General features: G+C 52.7%; 1 protein-coding gene across 7 annotated transcripts in view; it reads left to right on the plus strand.

The window, feature by feature from the left end:
• Positions 1 to 15,810, plus strand: part of PTK2B (protein tyrosine kinase 2 beta) — a 63,486-nt gene that overhangs the window by 42,896 nt on the left and 4,780 nt on the right. For 6 of the 7 annotated variants that reach the window (XR_008618283.1, XR_008618284.1, XM_028494211.1 and 3 more), the window contains 13 exons: positions 50 to 147; positions 898 to 982; positions 1,211 to 1,311; positions 1,557 to 1,672; positions 3,335 to 3,435; positions 3,615 to 3,704; positions 4,830 to 5,034; positions 7,899 to 8,007; positions 9,257 to 9,322; positions 9,962 to 10,087; positions 14,562 to 14,708; positions 14,919 to 14,954; positions 15,324 to 15,348. Coding sequence is in view for 5 of the 7 variants with exons in the window: in XM_028494211.1 (XP_028350012.1) it covers positions 50 to 147; positions 898 to 982; positions 1,211 to 1,311; positions 1,557 to 1,672; positions 3,335 to 3,435; positions 3,615 to 3,704; positions 4,830 to 5,034; positions 7,899 to 8,007; positions 9,257 to 9,322; positions 9,962 to 10,087; positions 14,562 to 14,708; positions 14,919 to 14,954; positions 15,324 to 15,348 (1,305 nt within the window). In the remaining 2 variants the exon portion in view is untranslated. The other variant, XM_055087340.1, reaches the window with a different exon arrangement.

Genomic DNA, 15,810 nt, shown 5'->3' on the forward strand with positions numbered 1-15,810 from the left:
CAGCTGGTTTCTGCACTCCAGGACTGTCTTGCTTTCTCCACCTGTGCAGGCCCACAGTATGGCATTGCCCGGGAAGATGTGGTCCTGAATCGTATTCTTGGGGAAGGCTTTTTTGGGGAGGTCTACGAAGGTGTCTACACGAGTCACGTGAGTTCCAGCCTCTTCCCTGACACTCCTCCTCTGCTCTTCTGTAGAATGAGACAGGAGCTCGAATACTCTAGAGTCGGAGGTGGCTGCCGTGGTGCGTGGATCTTCCCCAGCTTGGTCTTTGCAGTATTTGTGAAATACACAGGGAGTGATGAAAACAAGAGTCATTTCCAAGAAAGGCAGCAAGAGCAGGGATCCAAAGAGAGGCAGCACCTGCTGGGGGGCGACTGACTCTCGGTGGGAGAGCACAGTGGGAGGCGCCATGTAATGCAATTGTGAGAAAAGGAAGGGTGCGATCTGAGGCCGCCGAGGGGGCGGGACGAGGTTTGCCTTTGTGGTTGTGCTTCTACCAGGCCTGGGGGAAAAGCCAGAGCAGAGGAAAGGGGCAGCAAAAATGTCAAAACCAATGATAAAGAGAAAGAGACCAGGACGCCACGTCTGACAATGACCTTGCACGTGCCCCAACCACGCCCGCTGACTTGGGGCAGACCACGTGGCCCCTCAGGCTCCATGTCTTCATCCAGACAGCCCAGGGCTCGAGGGATCTGATCTCAAAAGTTCTTCCAGTCCTGATCAGGAAGAAGGGGGTGGGGAGGGGAGGAGGGGAAGAGACAGAGGAAGAGCAGGCTTTGTGGAGACCCAGACGCCCAGACATCATCACCTGTTTCCCTGTGGCAAGACCACCGTGGGAACGCCGGGGAGGGAAGTGCTGGGCGGGACTGAGGGGCCCTGGACACACTCTTATTGCAGAAAGGGGAGAAAATCAACGTGGCTGTAAAGACCTGCAAGAAAGACTGCACTCTGGACAGCAAGGAGAAGTTCGTGAGTGAGGCAGGTAGGCGTCCCCGAGGAGGCCCCCAGACCAGGAGCTGGAAAAGGCCCCGAGACTGTGCAGCCCCGGAGACAGGGAGGGCCCGGAGCGAGGCCCGGGAGGCCATGGACGGCACTGGCTCCCACGGGGGAGGAGGGTTGCGCCGCTGTCTCCAGGTTGGACCAGCCGAGCCCGGCTCTCACCTTGGACCTTAGAAGGGCTCGGGCCCGTCTCTCTCGCCGCCACTTTCAGTGATCATGAGGAACCTGGAGCACCCGCACATTGTGAAGCTGATCGGCATAATTGAAGAGGAGCCCACCTGGATCATCATGGAGCTGTACCCCTACGGGGAGGTGAGCTGGAGGGGGCCGAGGAGGACCCTTGCGATGACAGCTGGGCTGCAGTGGAGCAGCGCCCCCGGGGATGGGGGATGCGCTCAGAGCCGGGGGGCCCTTAACTCCCAGCTGAAAGGGCCCAGAGGCCGCTTGGAGAGGAGGTTGCTAGACAGTCCTGCCAGCCTGGGTGGCAGCCTCCCCCTACCCCCCAGCTCCATGCCCTGGCCGGGCAGGACCCTCAGGACATCTTCCCCTTCCCGCAGCTGGGCCACTACCTGGAGCGAAACAAGAACTGCCTGAAGGTGCTTACTCTCGTCCTGTACTCGCTGCAGGTCTGCAAGGCCATGGCCTACCTGGAGAGCATCAACTGTGTCCACAGGTGGGGCTGGGAGGGGAGCCTGGAGAGGCTGGGGTCAGGCAGGGCTTTGTAGCCGCACAGAACAGGGGTGAAGGCCTGGCTTTGGTCCTGCCTGTGTGACAGTGTGATCACCTTCTCTGAACCCATCTCCTCCTCTGAAGAGTAGAACAGCAATATGTTCCTCCCAGGATTGCTATTAAGAGGAAATCTGAAGTCCGAGGTGTCTGCCCGTAGCTCAGTGCTGTCTAGGCCACCTCCTTGGGGGTCCAGGAAATCACCTCCCTGCTTGCTCCTCACTTGCTGTCCTCCAGCAGTTCCATTTGGTGGCACCTGGCCAGGCAGGAGAGACTGGGTCCTGGCAGCGCCGCTATGATCTTGGGGTTGGGGCCCTGCCAGCCCAAGTGGCTGGCACTGCCCTGGTCCCCGGCACCTCCAGGCTGCCAAGACCAATCCTCCATCTGGCTGTGGAGCTGGCCCCTTCTCCACCCGGCTTTGTCCCCAGTCCCTGAAAGGAGGTCCCCACCGTGGGGAACATGATCCCCTGGAGGAGACAGCCGGGGTGCTCTCAGAGCCCTGGGGTGAGCGGGTGAATTCTTCAATCCGAGCCCGTCAACCTCAGATATGTGGCCGTATGGGTGACGCTACACAAAGCTCTGTCAGGGGATATGAACATTCATTCCTTCATTCACTCACTCATGCAACTAATATTATCGAACTCCTACCGTGGGCCTCCAGCCACTGTCCTAGGCTCCGGGATGAAGTCATAATCAAAACAGACAAAAATCCCTTTCCTTGTGAAGCTCATCTTCTAGCGTCTTCTAGGGTGAATAGTCATGGGGCAAAGGTGGTGGGATACTAGATTTGCAGCTTTGTGTGAAGTTGTCTGTCGTGCTTTGAAGTCATCTTTTCAATAATAAAGAAAAACGGTAGGGTGTGGAGCCTGCCCGGGAGAAGCAAGAGACAGAGCCAGTCTGGGGCTAGAAGTGATGCCGGGTGTATGAGGTAACTGAGTCAGCGAGGGCTCCTGGGGGTGGTGAGAGCTCAGCTCTGGGCTGATGCTTTTCCCCACCGGCCAGCTGCTGGGCACGTTCCCCCAGCTCTCTGCCCCGGTCTCCTCCTCTGTACCGGGGTTCTGAGGGTCTCTGTGTCACGGCTTGGGTGTGTGTAGTCTTTGGAGGGTCCCGGCTAGCCCAGTGCTTCCTGCAAGTGAGCTGTGAGCGGCTGCTGGAATCACAGGACAAGAAGAGGTTAATTGTGACCAGGAGAGTGGTTGGGCTTCTTCCCTGAAGAGTCAGCAGGGTGACGGCCTCCCCGGCAGAGGGGACAACACAGGCTGCAGGGGGGTGACTGGAGCCAGTCTGGGGAACTGAGACAGGCTTGGAGGTGGAGACGCGGGAGAAGGGGTGACGGGGACAGGGCTCAGCAACGAGATGGAGGGAGACGACAGGCATGTGTGTGGCAGGGGCGGTGGGCCAGCCGAGGCTCCCGCCTGAGCTGGGCTCCAGCCAGACGGCTCGTGGGTCCAGGAAGGACTGACCGACAGAAGCTGCCCGATTCTGCTCCGGAGGCCAGGGCCCTGAAGCTCTCTTCTCCTTTGCTTCTCTGTCCATCGGCCTGTCTGTCTCTCTGTCCCCCTGAAGCATTCTGAACCGACTCACCCGTGTCTTTGCCTCTTCCCTCCAGGGACATCGCTGTCCGGAACATCCTGGTGGCCTCCCCTGAGTGTGTGAAGCTGGGGGACTTTGGCCTTTCCCGGTACATTGAGGATGAGGAGTATTACAAAGGTGAGGCGCAGGTGGTGTTACGGCTTTGTCCCCTGGAGGGGCCGCTGAAGCCAAAATCCCCCCAAAAGGTGACTGTTAGGTAAACCCAGGCCAACAGTCTCTGGAGAAAAGGCTGCATTTCTGGATAAATCCGGATCTCCTTCTCTAATAACTACTGCAAACCCTTTGTCCACCCAAAGCTTCTGTGACGCGTCTCCCCATCAAATGGATGTCCCCCGAGTCCATTAACTTCCGCCGCTTCACGACGGCCAGCGACGTCTGGATGTTTGGTGAGTGGACTTTCTGGAGGGCGTGGAAAAGTGTTCGGTTCTCACCTCTGTGACCAGGTTAAGGGGGGGCACAGGAAGCAGGGGTCTGGACCCCCAGGTTCTGTTTTGCTGCAGCCACTGAGAAGTCCCAGAAGTGGGGAGGCCAGTGGTGGGTCGGGGGTGACATGGGCTAAGGGCCAGCCTGGGTTCATCTTCCCAGAAAAGGCTCTTGAGATGAGCATGTGCTCCACCAACCAGCCCCGGGACTAAGGTGGGCCACCCTGGAGGGGATCCTCAAAGGCAAAGCTGAGGTTTTCTCCGAGAAGGAGGTGCAGGGTGAGGGGAAAGCAAAACCAGGTGACGGATGGACAGCCAAGCGCTTACAGAGCACACAGCCGTGTAGATTCTCCCTCTCAGGTCCCCAAAGCCAGCCCAGTAAAATCTCATTATTCTTCTTCCCATTTTCCAGATGAGGAAACTGAGTCAGGGGCTTGCCCGTGATCACACAGGCAGCAAGCATTGGTGCTAGGCTTTGAACACCAGCTTGCTTGCTTGCTTTCTTTCTTTTTTTTTAAATTAATTTCTACTGGAGTATAATTGCTTTACAACGTTGTGTTAGTTTCTGCTGTACAGCAAAGTGAATCAGTTATACGTATACATAGATCCCCTCTTTTTTAGTTTCCCTTCCCATTTAGGTCACCACAGAGCCCTAGTAGCGTTCCCTGTGCTGTACAGTAGGTTCTCATTAGTTACCGATTTTATACATAGTAGGGTATATACGTCCCAACTGACATATATACCAGCTTTCTGTTGGAGGTTCCACCCACTCCTAAGAGAAGGCACTAGTGGTCCCAACGACGTGCCTTTGATGGTCCCCTCCTCATCCCACAGACCCGAACAGCTCCGTGTGGAAGGGGCGGGGGGGCGGGGGGATTAGTTCGCTTATGGGCGCAGGTGATGGGTCCCTTGGTGGACCGCCACAGTGAGCAAGGTCCCAGGGATGCTATAGGGGGAATGAGGGAATGCAGGGCGGCCCCTGGCAGGCGCTGAGTGCGGACCGCCCGGTCGTTCCTGGGGAGGGTGGGCTGCCTCTCTAGGCGAGAGTCCCCTCGGCGGGTGCCCTGAGACCTCTCCTCCCGCCCTCAGCCGTGTGCATGTGGGAAATCCTAAGCTTTGGGAAGCAGCCCTTCTTCTGGCTGGAGAACAAGGATGTCATCGGGGTGCTCGAGAAGGGGGACCGGCTGCCCAAGCCTGACCTCTGCCCACCTGTTCTCTACACCCTCATGACCCGCTGCTGGGACTACGACCCCAGTGAGCGGCCCCGCTTCACCGAGCTCGTGTGCAGCCTCAGGTGAGCACGGAGGCCCGAGGGGGGTGCAGGCCCAGGGCCCCTGAAGAGCAAGTCTCCTCTTCAGTAGCGCTTACAGGTTTACAACATCCTTCCTTAAACAAGATGCAGCCGGCCTCCTGGTCCCCTCCGAGAGAGGAGGGGATTCAGGCTCAGCTGGTGACTCAGTGCCCAAGGCATGGCAGGTGGGGCTGGGACTTGCCCCGGGACCCCCCCCCCGCATCCCACCCCCTGGCCAGCACAGCGCCGCGAGTCCAAGCGGAGTTAGCCCATCCTCCCAGCGGAGGAGGCCTTACGGAGGCTCAGTGCTGTGTCAAAGGCAGGAGGCTGAACCCGAGTTCACTGTCAGATGTGAACTCAGAGACGCAGAGTGGGGTCAGCCGCACCATCTCTGCATCTCTTAACCGCGAGCACAGGGCGTTGCTCCTAGTATGTGCCCAGAAAATATATTTTAGGTTTGAACCCACAGGCTGCATCAGACTTTCAGTGCAGTGTCTGTGCTCTTTGCTGAGGTTTGGGGTGCATGTGACAGGCACCCAGCCTGGGCACGGGACCTGCTTCCCTGGCAGCACCCCTGTGCCCTTCCTCTGCCTCTGATTGTTCCCCCCAGACAGCAGGGAAAGGAGTGATTTTTGTCTGTGAACAGCGACCAGGCGTCCCCTCTCCCTTCTGAATGAAGCACCGGTGGCCCGAGGGTCTGATCCTTCTCAGGTGCCCAAGAGCCATTCCCCCCGGGTGCTGGGAGATCCCTGGTGAAGGTTGCTGTTGGAGAGCCTTTTAGAGGGTAATCCTGTTTCCTTGGTGGCCCGCCTGCCACCAGTGCCCCCGTGGGTGGTCTGACTTCTTTTGTCATCCTTTAGGGCGAGGGTCAGCAAACTTTTTCTACAAAAGGTCAGACAATAAATATTTGTGGTTTTGCAGGCTATACAGTCTCTGTTGAAACGACTCAACTCTGCCGTAGCTCGGAAGCAGCCGAAGACGATACATAAAATGAATGAGTGTAGCTGGGTTTCAGTGACACGTTATTTGTGGACACTGAAATTGGAATTTCATGTAATTTTGACATGTCCTAAAATATTTTTCTTCTTTGAATTTTTTTTGAAGCATTCAAACATGTGAAAACCGTACTTAGTCTAAAGCTACACAAAAATAGGTAGGGGACCGTATTTGGCCTTGTGGGCCTAGTTTGCTGGCTCCTGCGTTAGGGAACCTAGAGTTTAATTAATGTTAAACACTGCAACTTTAAACACTGTTGTCAACATGTGGGCATTTTTTTCGGAGAAGGAAAATAGCCCCCAGAAACTGCCTTGTGGGGAAGAGCCCCAGGGGGGAGGCTGGGAACCCCGGGTCCAGGCAATGGGAAATATACTGCATTTGTTTGCGGGCAGGGCTCCAACACAGTCTGCAAGACCTCCAGCTTAGAAGGCCTCTCTCTTCCTGACTCTCTCCTCATTGGCGCTCCTGATTAATTCTAGACTCCTCTGTTGGTCCCTTATAAGGGAGATTTGAGAAGCCAAAGGGTTCCGGGAGAAAAGTGTTTGAAAGACGTAACTTGAGGGGGTCAGAAGCTCTGGGGTCACGGGGTCTTCATTCATTCTGGAGGCTTGAGACACATGGGGAGCCTCTCAGATGACCCTGATGACCCCAGGATACCTCCCTCAGGCCCCAGCCCGACGGTCCTCCACTGGAGCTAAGAAAGGATTTCATGAGGGCTTCCAATCTTTGGGGGTAGGAAGAACCCTCTTAATGTTGAATTTTGAGAACTCTTCCATGTAACATACACTTTTAGAAGCCACTGATTGACAGAATGCAGTAAGCCGTATAATGAATTTTTTATTGCACACAATATAATGCATATACGCCTGGAAACGCAATACCAAATATTATATATTTAGTAATACTGTTGAAAATTATTAAAGAAGACAATTTAAGTGATACAGACAAACTTTATTTAACACTCCATGAAGTGGCAGTCTCCGTTCCCAAGGGCCAGAGTGCAAAATGGGGTGGAAGTCGGGACACTTTTATAAGATCAAGAATAAGGAACAAGGAAGAGAAAAACAGAGAATGAGTAGAGAACAGGAAGTACGTATAAAGCCCAGAGCTGGTTTGGCGTTTGGGTTGGCCAGCTGGATGGTATTTTGTTTCTGGTCAAGCAGAGCATTTAGAGGGACACGAAAGTTATCTGCGTTTTGGCTTGCTGATGTGACCCCCTGGGCAGGAGCAGCTCCATCTTGGGCTTAGACATTTATTTCAACAGCACGTAATACTTGTCTACAGACAGTGCTTGGTGCACACGTGAACATGTGGGTTCGTGGACCCCCTGTAATTAGTCGAGTCCTCTGAGGTCTGTGATTCCCGGGTTGGGAACCACTGGATTGGGTTAAAAAGGCAAGAAGCACGCACTTAGCTAATCTGGGAGGGAATCCACAACCCTTTCCCGTTAGCACACACCAGGGATGCATGGGTGGGAGGTTTAATGAAAAAGAGGAGACGGAGAGCACGGGCCTCTGTCATGAGGTTGTTGGGGACATCAGCAATCCACACAGGTGGTCAGTGCCAATAGGAGGGACAGGAGGGCAAGAGGCGTGGGGACGTGGGCAGGAGACAGGCTCGCACTGTCCGGGTGGGCTGGGACTCGTTCTCCGAGGACTTTTGCCCACCCTGGACCCATTCCGCGATCCTCTCAGCCTCGGTGAGGAGGCGCCGCAGCATCCGTACTGCAGCCTGTCTCCCAGGGGTCTCCCCGGTGCATTCTGCAGAGGACATGGGAACGGGATCCGGACTGTGGTGGAGCACGGAGAGGAGCCCCCAGTAGCATCTTTGACCCTATTTCTCTCTCCTTATCTGACCTGACTCCCCGGCAGTGACATTTATCAGATGGAGAAGGACGTCGCCATAGAGCAGGAGAGGAACGCGCGCTACCGACCTCCCAAAATCTTGGAGCCCACGGCCTTCCAGGAACCCCCACCCAAGGTGAGCCAAGCCCTGGCCTCACTGGCCCCGTGAATCACAGCAGAGCTGGGCCCCTGGGCGGCCCCTCCCAGGCCTGGCTGCGTAACTCCCCTCACAGCGTAGGTAGGATCGCACCCTGTGGTCCTCTCGGCCCTTCGACCCAACCATCCGTCAGCGCGTCGGCAGATGGAATCTGAGACAGCAAGAGAGCAGGCACCCTGTGGGACGGCTGCAGCAGGGGCTCGCCCTGGAAATGTTTCCCTTGAGGGACTGGAGCGCTTTTCCTTTTCGTGTTTTTCCCCTTGAGGGTACACGATGGGGCGCATCCTTGGGCCGCTGAGGTCCGGCCTCCGATGTCCATGGCATCTCTGGGCACAGGAGCCAGTGCCCCGCTGCCCCGCTGTCAGGTGGGTGCGTTGCGAGGGACCATGCCTGTAGCAGTCAGCTCGGGGTGCCATACGAAGCACCACAGACTGGGCGGCTTAAAAAACAGACAGCGTGGAGGCTGGGAAGTCCAAGACCAAGGTGCTGGCAGATTCCCGTCTGGTGAGGACTCTCTCTTCCTGGCTGGCAGATGTCCACCTTCTCACATGTCCTCACACGGTGAGGAGAGTGAGCTCTGGTGTCTATTATTATCATTACTGTTGTTGTTGTTACAATTAGGACACTGATCCCATCATAGGGGCCCTACCCTTGTTACCTCATCTGACCCTAATTACCTCCCAAAGGCCCCACCTCCAAATGCCTTCACACTGGGGGTTAGGACTTCAACATATGAGTGGCGGGGGGCGGGGGGGCGACACTCAGTCCATAACAAATCCCTATGGATGCAGGGCCCTTTTCACTGTCCCCCTGCCTGCTGTGCCCTGCACCTTCCCTCAGTCAGGCCCAGCTCAGTTTTCGTCCCCTCCGTGAAGCTGCTGTGGGTGCCTGAGCCTTCCATGACCCACCTCTGGATGTCTGTGGCTCTTGAGTGCTAATTTGGCAGGCACTCCCACATCCATGGAGGCTACACACAGAGATCAGTAACCCCTCCAATTAGCGGTAGCCCCCCGGAGGGCAGAGAGGCTGGCCTCTTTGTACCTTCCCGTCACTCAGTAGTAACAGATGTGCAGTTAGTGGACGCATACGATTTTAATGATAACTTTGTTCCTCATCTTCTTCATTCTGAACGAGCCCGACCTGTTTCCTACCTGATATTCCCCTTGGTGAGCTGTGCTCACTCAAGGAGAGGGACGGGGACTGACTGATTTCTGTGTTCTCTCTCCAGCCCAGCCGGCCCAAGTACAGACCCCCTCCACAAACCAACCTTCTGGCACCCAAGCTGCAATTCCAGGTAAACATGTAACCAGAGGGCTGGGGAAGTTCAGGGCCATTCCTCATCTCGGTCCTTCCTGAAATTCCATCCTCGTGCCTTAGAGGAGAAGTAGTCACCCGTTGGGGCAATGGAGACGGCCTGCATTGGCTCTTCTTGGGTACCCAGAAAAGAATTAACATACCCTTTATGATGTTTAAACATACCCTTTTGTGATGTTTAAAATAGTGGGTTTTTTTTTTAAGGTGTGTATTATGTATACACATACCTGTGGGTTAATCATATCTGTCAAATTTGTAACATGATGATGGAATATAACTCCTTTCTGAAGAGTCCTGAAGGAGGAGACGTACTCAGTAGGTCAGTAACACACAAGGACCCATGGTATGCACCACGTCACGGGGAGGGCTGTTGGATGGAAGAGAGACCACCGTGTCTGTGCTGACTTCTAGCCAAGAGCCGTGTATGTTGCTCCGCCGTGTCTCCCAAACGGGGCCAATGAAACGCCCACACCTTGTTCTTTGTTAGCTCCTGGAGAGCGAGTCCTGTTTCTCCCATGGAGCTCTTGTATCGTTTCTTTGTGCTCGTGTTTGTAGCAGCTAATTGTCCACCTTCTTGCCTTGTCCCTGTGCCTGGTGCTTCTTTGCTTCTCCTGAATAGGTCCCTGAGGGTCTGTGTGCCAGCTCACCCACGCTCACCAGCCCTATGGAGTATCCATCTCCCGTAAACTCTCTGCACACCCCACCTCTCCACCGGCACAATGTCTTCAAGCGCCACAGCATGCGGGTAAGAGGGCTCTGCATGCTGGGTCCCAGCCAGGACCAAAGAGACTGCTAGAGGGAGGTACCTGGGATACCGGGAAGCCCACGTCCTCGGGCTCAGGAGGTGCCCTCCTTGTACCAGTCAGGCCACTGAGGGGCTCTGTGACTCCCTCTCCTCTGCAAGCACATCAGAGTCAAGGGGCCAAGCCAGGTGCTGCTCTTGAGGACACCAGCTGGACCCAGACCTGCCCCATCCCTACGCTGGTACTGTGGCGAAGGATGTAAAATCTCCCCCCTTCCTTCAGCCCTGGCGATAGTGTGAAAGCTCATGGGAGGAGGGCAATGAAGCCTGATGGTGCCAGAAAAGTAAAAGATCCTGGAGGTTCCGCCCTGCTCTGCCCTTCCTGTCTGATTGTTGTGGTTGCTCAATCTCTCCTCGGTCAAAGGAAAGGCTTCCTTGTGGCTGCCACTCCTGCTGCTTTGTAAAAGTTGCTGCTGTACGAGAAGGAGCTTGGGGGCTAGTGTGGGGCTAAGCCACACCCTCCCGAGTCACCTCTTTGTTTTCAGCTGCCAATGAGGCCCTGATTATTTTGTGGACTAGCTTCTAATTGTCTTGTTAAAAAAAAAAAAAAAAAAAAAAAAAAAAGCACCTTTGCCTGTCCACTTGTAACTTGTCCAAGGAGCTTGGGGGCTAGTGTGGGGCTAAGCCACACCCTCCCGAGTCACCTCTTTGTTTTCAGCTGCCAATGAGGCCCTGATTATTTTGTGGACTAGCTTCTAATTGTCTTGTTAAAAAAAAAAAAAAAAAAAAGCACCTTTGCCTGTCCACTTGTAACTTGTCCTCACCCATCTTCTCCTTCAATACAAATGGTCCCTGTGGTCAGTTGCCATGAACACTTGATATATTTTACTAAACGGAGTCTTGATATGTGACATAACAGACTAAAACCCTTATTATTTTAGCTCTAACTCCATTACCATGCGTGATATTTCAGGCTCACTCTATAAGACTCTAAAAATTGAGGGGAAACTACATTTCTATTACAATACATTTACAAAATGTAGGAAAGTATGTGGAGATATCCTGTGCCATTATTCTTAATTTAGTAAAACTTTGAAATGATTAAGATAACTTCGAATTCTAGGCAGTGAGATCTTAGTGGAATCAATATTCCCCTGACCTAGCTCATTTTTCTCTTTTACATTAATTTAACCAATTTATATCTTAGCATATACTTAACGATAATAAAACTGCATTTTTAAGCATTTTAAGCACTGTCATTTAGGCAGTGTTCAATTCCTCCACTCTCCTGCCCTTGACTCTTTATTCATAATTAATTGAGTTTTAGTGAGATTGGCTTTAAAATGTGTCCTTTCAGTAAGAAGGTATTTTGTACATTTGAGGGACGGCACTGCCTTTGTCTAATCCCTGATTCACCATAAGGACTTTGTTCAGTTCCGTAAAGACAGACTGTACGGCAGGAAAAAAAGACCTTTTCTGTCAGGGGTTTAGAAGTACTTGCCATAAGGAAAGTCTGCCTAAAAGAACATAATGAGCATTTCTTAAAATAAGCAAAAAAAAAGTTAAAAACATAAAATCCATTTTATGGTATACATCAGAAACATCGAGAAAGCCTCTTCCAGGCAGAATGCTGAAAAGGTATAACAGGCTCCCTGCAAAGCATTTGAAAGCATTTAACAAAAATCAGAGATTTCTGTTCCCACAAAAACAATTTTTCTACTGACTAACTCTATTGCCTAACTCATCTGAGAATCTGTGGGATTCCATACCAGAGTCAGGATGGCAGCAATCTCCCTCTTGAAGACCTCACAATTGAGGTTTAAAAGAATAATAGAATTCAATAAACAGCACCTTTTTTAAGGGACACTTTGCTGGGCTCTGTCCTAGGTTCTGAAGGGAGAACTGCCTTCAGTGAGCTTACCATCAGCCAGAAGGAACAGGGCAGGTGCATACTTGCCTGAAATGCAAACCAGAAAGCTGTGAGTGGCACATAGAGGTACAGCGAAAGTACAGTGGGAGTTCAGAGGGAAAAACAACTCTTTCCGGCTTCTTTTCTGCAGCTGGGCCTCAGTGGATGGGGAAGATTCGGAGGGGAAAATACTGGGATGCAGGGGATGAAAGAGGCAGAAGCGTCGGTTGGAGCCAAGATTGAGTGATGGGAAACCGTAGGATGAGTGCAGGAGCTGCTTTTTCTAGAACAAGGAAGGTGCGTGTGGAGGTAGAAATAAGACTGGCAGGATGGGGGGTAGCCAATTTACAAAAGGTGTCAAAGCTTATCAGAGTCTTTTAAAAACACCACAAGGACCTGGTTTCTCTTAAAAATGACCAGCAATGTAAGCATTCATTGCCTGATAAGAACACCTGAGGTATGCTTCAGACAAGTAAGCCCTGAAGAGGTCCAATTAAAAAAAAAAAAAATCATTCGCTCCTTGAGTGTTATGAGACCATTGGAAGGCATAGGAACTCATCTACCAATGCATGTTAAAATATTTGGTAAGGTGGCGATCAGGCCTGGCGCATACTAGACATCTGAGTGGTAGGAATCTTCTTTCGGCAATTACCAAAACTACATAGTGTTTTCTTGAGTCTGGCAACTCCTTCTACTGGTATTTACTCTAGTCTTCCTCGGTCTGTACATTTTTCTTATACCTGGAGATTCCTAACTCTATCTTCCGAATGTTTGACCCTTAGTTTCTATTTGTCACTAGCCTACGGTAGACATGCCATTGTGTTTGCAGGTGTTGGCCTTTAACTGAGGATATTTACAGCCTTAAAATCCCCTCATCTGGGGGCATCAGCTGTTGTGAAGTAAATCTTATTTATTTTTTATCAATTCTATGATTATGAAATACTCTTTTGTTCTGAAATTTGTTTTACTAAAATAAGATCTAACTCAGTAGCTCTCAACTCCAAGGGGACATTTGGTGACATCTGGAGACATTTTTGTTAAACAACTGGGGAGGTGCTGTAGGCGTCTAGTGGGTGGGGTTGCTGTAAGCATCCTACAGGGTACAGGAAATCTTCCCCCCGATAGTGAATTATCTGGCCCCAATGTTAATTGTGCTGAGGTCGAGAAACCCCGGTCTACTATTGGTTACTTGGACCCATGAGAACAGGGACACTGCATATTTAACCATCACTGCCCTCCCAGCACCCAGCTCCATCCCTGCCACATAGTAGCTGCTTAATAAACAGTTATTGAATAGAGTAATGAACAAAGAATATTTCAGCAAGAAAATAAACTTATGATGAGAAGTATCGTTAGCAACTGAGAGCAGTAATTGTAGCTGAACAAGCCTAGGAGAAACATACCAATGTAACTATTTTCAAACTGTGTGTTATATTCAAGTGTGTTTGAGAGACTTTGGTGGGATAATCTTTTTTAGAGGCTTGGCAGAGACTATGCCTTGCTAAAGTAGACTGAGGATAATTTTTAGCATTTTATGTAAGTGACTTATATGTAAACTGGCCAGTTCAAAGGAAAGGATCTGAGTGGCTTGCCCACCTGAATGTCATGAAAAGGTCACATGCCCCTGGCAAAGGCCGCCCCAGGATTTATGCCATCAAAAGAATGCCAATAACACTCCTGTGTCCAGGAGACCCAAGTAATCTTGTGCAGCAGAAAAAAAGGAAGCCAGTTTAAAGGGACTGAGCAGATATTTATATAACCCTGGGGAAGATTGAGGGAAGAGAATTAATAGGAAAACATGCAGCACCTTCTGTTTAAGAAATAGCAGGTAGAACTATGAATAGATCCAAAGCCCCACAAATGAGTTAAAACAGGGTTAGATTAATAAAGCTAGGGAGAGGAAGCATTTATTGCGTATCTATAGATCCTTATTTCTTTAAATTGTGTTCTTCACTTTATCTCTTAGCTCATGCATTTGTTTTAACCTTTGGTTAAATAACCCAAGCTACTTTCTTAGTAAAGAGTATGCTCTAATAAAGAGGCATGATCGGATGGGTGCATGCTGTCGCCCCTCCTCTCAGGCTCCACCCCACTGTGGACAGCTTTGGGGGAAAACACACCACTGGCTCCTTGAAGCTTCCAGACCTGCCACCGCGGTCTTAGGTGGCGATAAGGGCCCAAGGCGTCCCAGAGGGCTGGCTTTGCATTTCCAACTGTACTAAGTGACAGCAGCCATGACAAACGCCAACTGAGAAAATACTATTAGGACAGTTATTTGAAAATAAAATGGTAGTGACAGATCATGTGATCGTTTGAAAACAATGCCTGTTAAACTGTGCGCGCTTGGGTTCGGCATTTCACTGACACACAGGCGTGTGTTTGTGGCTGACGGACCCACAAATAACTGTCTGCCTAGATGGCTGCAGATTTAAGGACAACTTTACAAGAAAAAAGCAGCCGGCGAGGCTAAGGCGTGTGGCTCCCACAAGGCTGTTCGGAGGGTTGTCCCTCCTGGGTGTGGGGACTGGACTTACTGTGTCCTCTCCTGTCTCCCCGCTGTCCTCCCAGGAGGAGGACTTCATCCGACCCAGCAGCCGAGAGGAGGCCCAGCAGCTGTGGGAGGCCGAGAGAGTCAAGATGCGGCAGCTCCTGGACCATCAGCAGAAGCGGATGGTGGAAGATTACCAGTGGCTGAGGCAGGAGGAGAGATCCCGGGTGAGCGGCCGCCGCGCCCGGGGTGGGAAGGGGCGCATTCCCTGCGGTGCTGCTGGACGCCGTGCTCCCGGGGGAGAGATGTCCAGGCCGCCGTGTCACTTTGTGTCCCCTTTCGCCTCCCCAGCTGGCTAGAGTGAGCGCTCTCCATGCATCCTTGGGGGCTTTAGTTCTAGAATCCTAAGTCCTCTGCTTTGGTTTCCTCCTCTGCAGGACCCCATGGTTTACATGAATGACAAGTCCCCGTTGGTAAGTCACCGGGAGAGGTCTCTGCCTGAGGGGGAAGGCCTGGGAGGGCCTGGCCGTCAGCGGGACCCCGGCTCCAGGCCTTCCCATCTCTTCCCTTCTGCCTCTCACCTCGGGAGCACGTCTTTCCCCTTCACTCTGATCTCCACAGGCTCCCTCCCTGAGCTCACACTTGAGCTGCACCCTTAGCGCCCGCCGCCTTCCTTGGCCACAGGGCCCCCAGGTCGCTTCCGGTCAGGAGGTCCCCAGGTCCTCCTGCAGCTAGGATCTCTAAACCTCTAAATGGAGACCTGGGGCTGGGGAACAGGCCAAGGAGGGACGTGGGTGGTCCCAGGGCCGCTTCGGTGACCTGTTCTCTTTCCTTCCTTCCAGACCCCAGAGAAGGAGGTCGGCTACAGTAAGTGTGAGCGCCCTTCCTCTTGGCGGGAGTTTCCTCTTGACATCTTGTGAGCAGCCGCCATCCCTGCCCAGGGCAGAGAGCGGCAAAGGAAGTGTGTTTGCAATTGGAAGAAGCGTCTGCCCTGTTTGAGTTTAGAGTGTGCAGAGAAGCGCAGTTTGGGAGTTGATATCCACCACCTCCCACCCTCCCCCCGACCCCCTCCCACCCTCCCCCCGACCCCCTCCATCTGCAGCCTCTGCTGCCTGTTCCCGCCTCTCTGGGTGGCCCGCATTTGTCTGGAGGAGCTGGTGATCCTTCCCATCTCCCACCCACTCCGCGGGAGGCTCTAAAGTAGCTCCGCCGTCTCTCCCAGGCGATGCTCCTCCTCCCCAGGCCCCAGGGACAGAAGAGAGAAAGAGGGCGGGGCCCACTGAGCCCGCAGGGTCTTTCCTGTACACCCTCTGCTGCAGGCTGGCCGGG

This window comes from Physeter macrocephalus, chromosome 9 (assembly GCF_002837175.3).
Source record: "Physeter macrocephalus isolate SW-GA chromosome 9, ASM283717v5, whole genome shotgun sequence".
Classification (NCBI taxonomy): Eukaryota; Metazoa; Chordata; class Mammalia; order Artiodactyla; family Physeteridae; genus Physeter; species Physeter macrocephalus.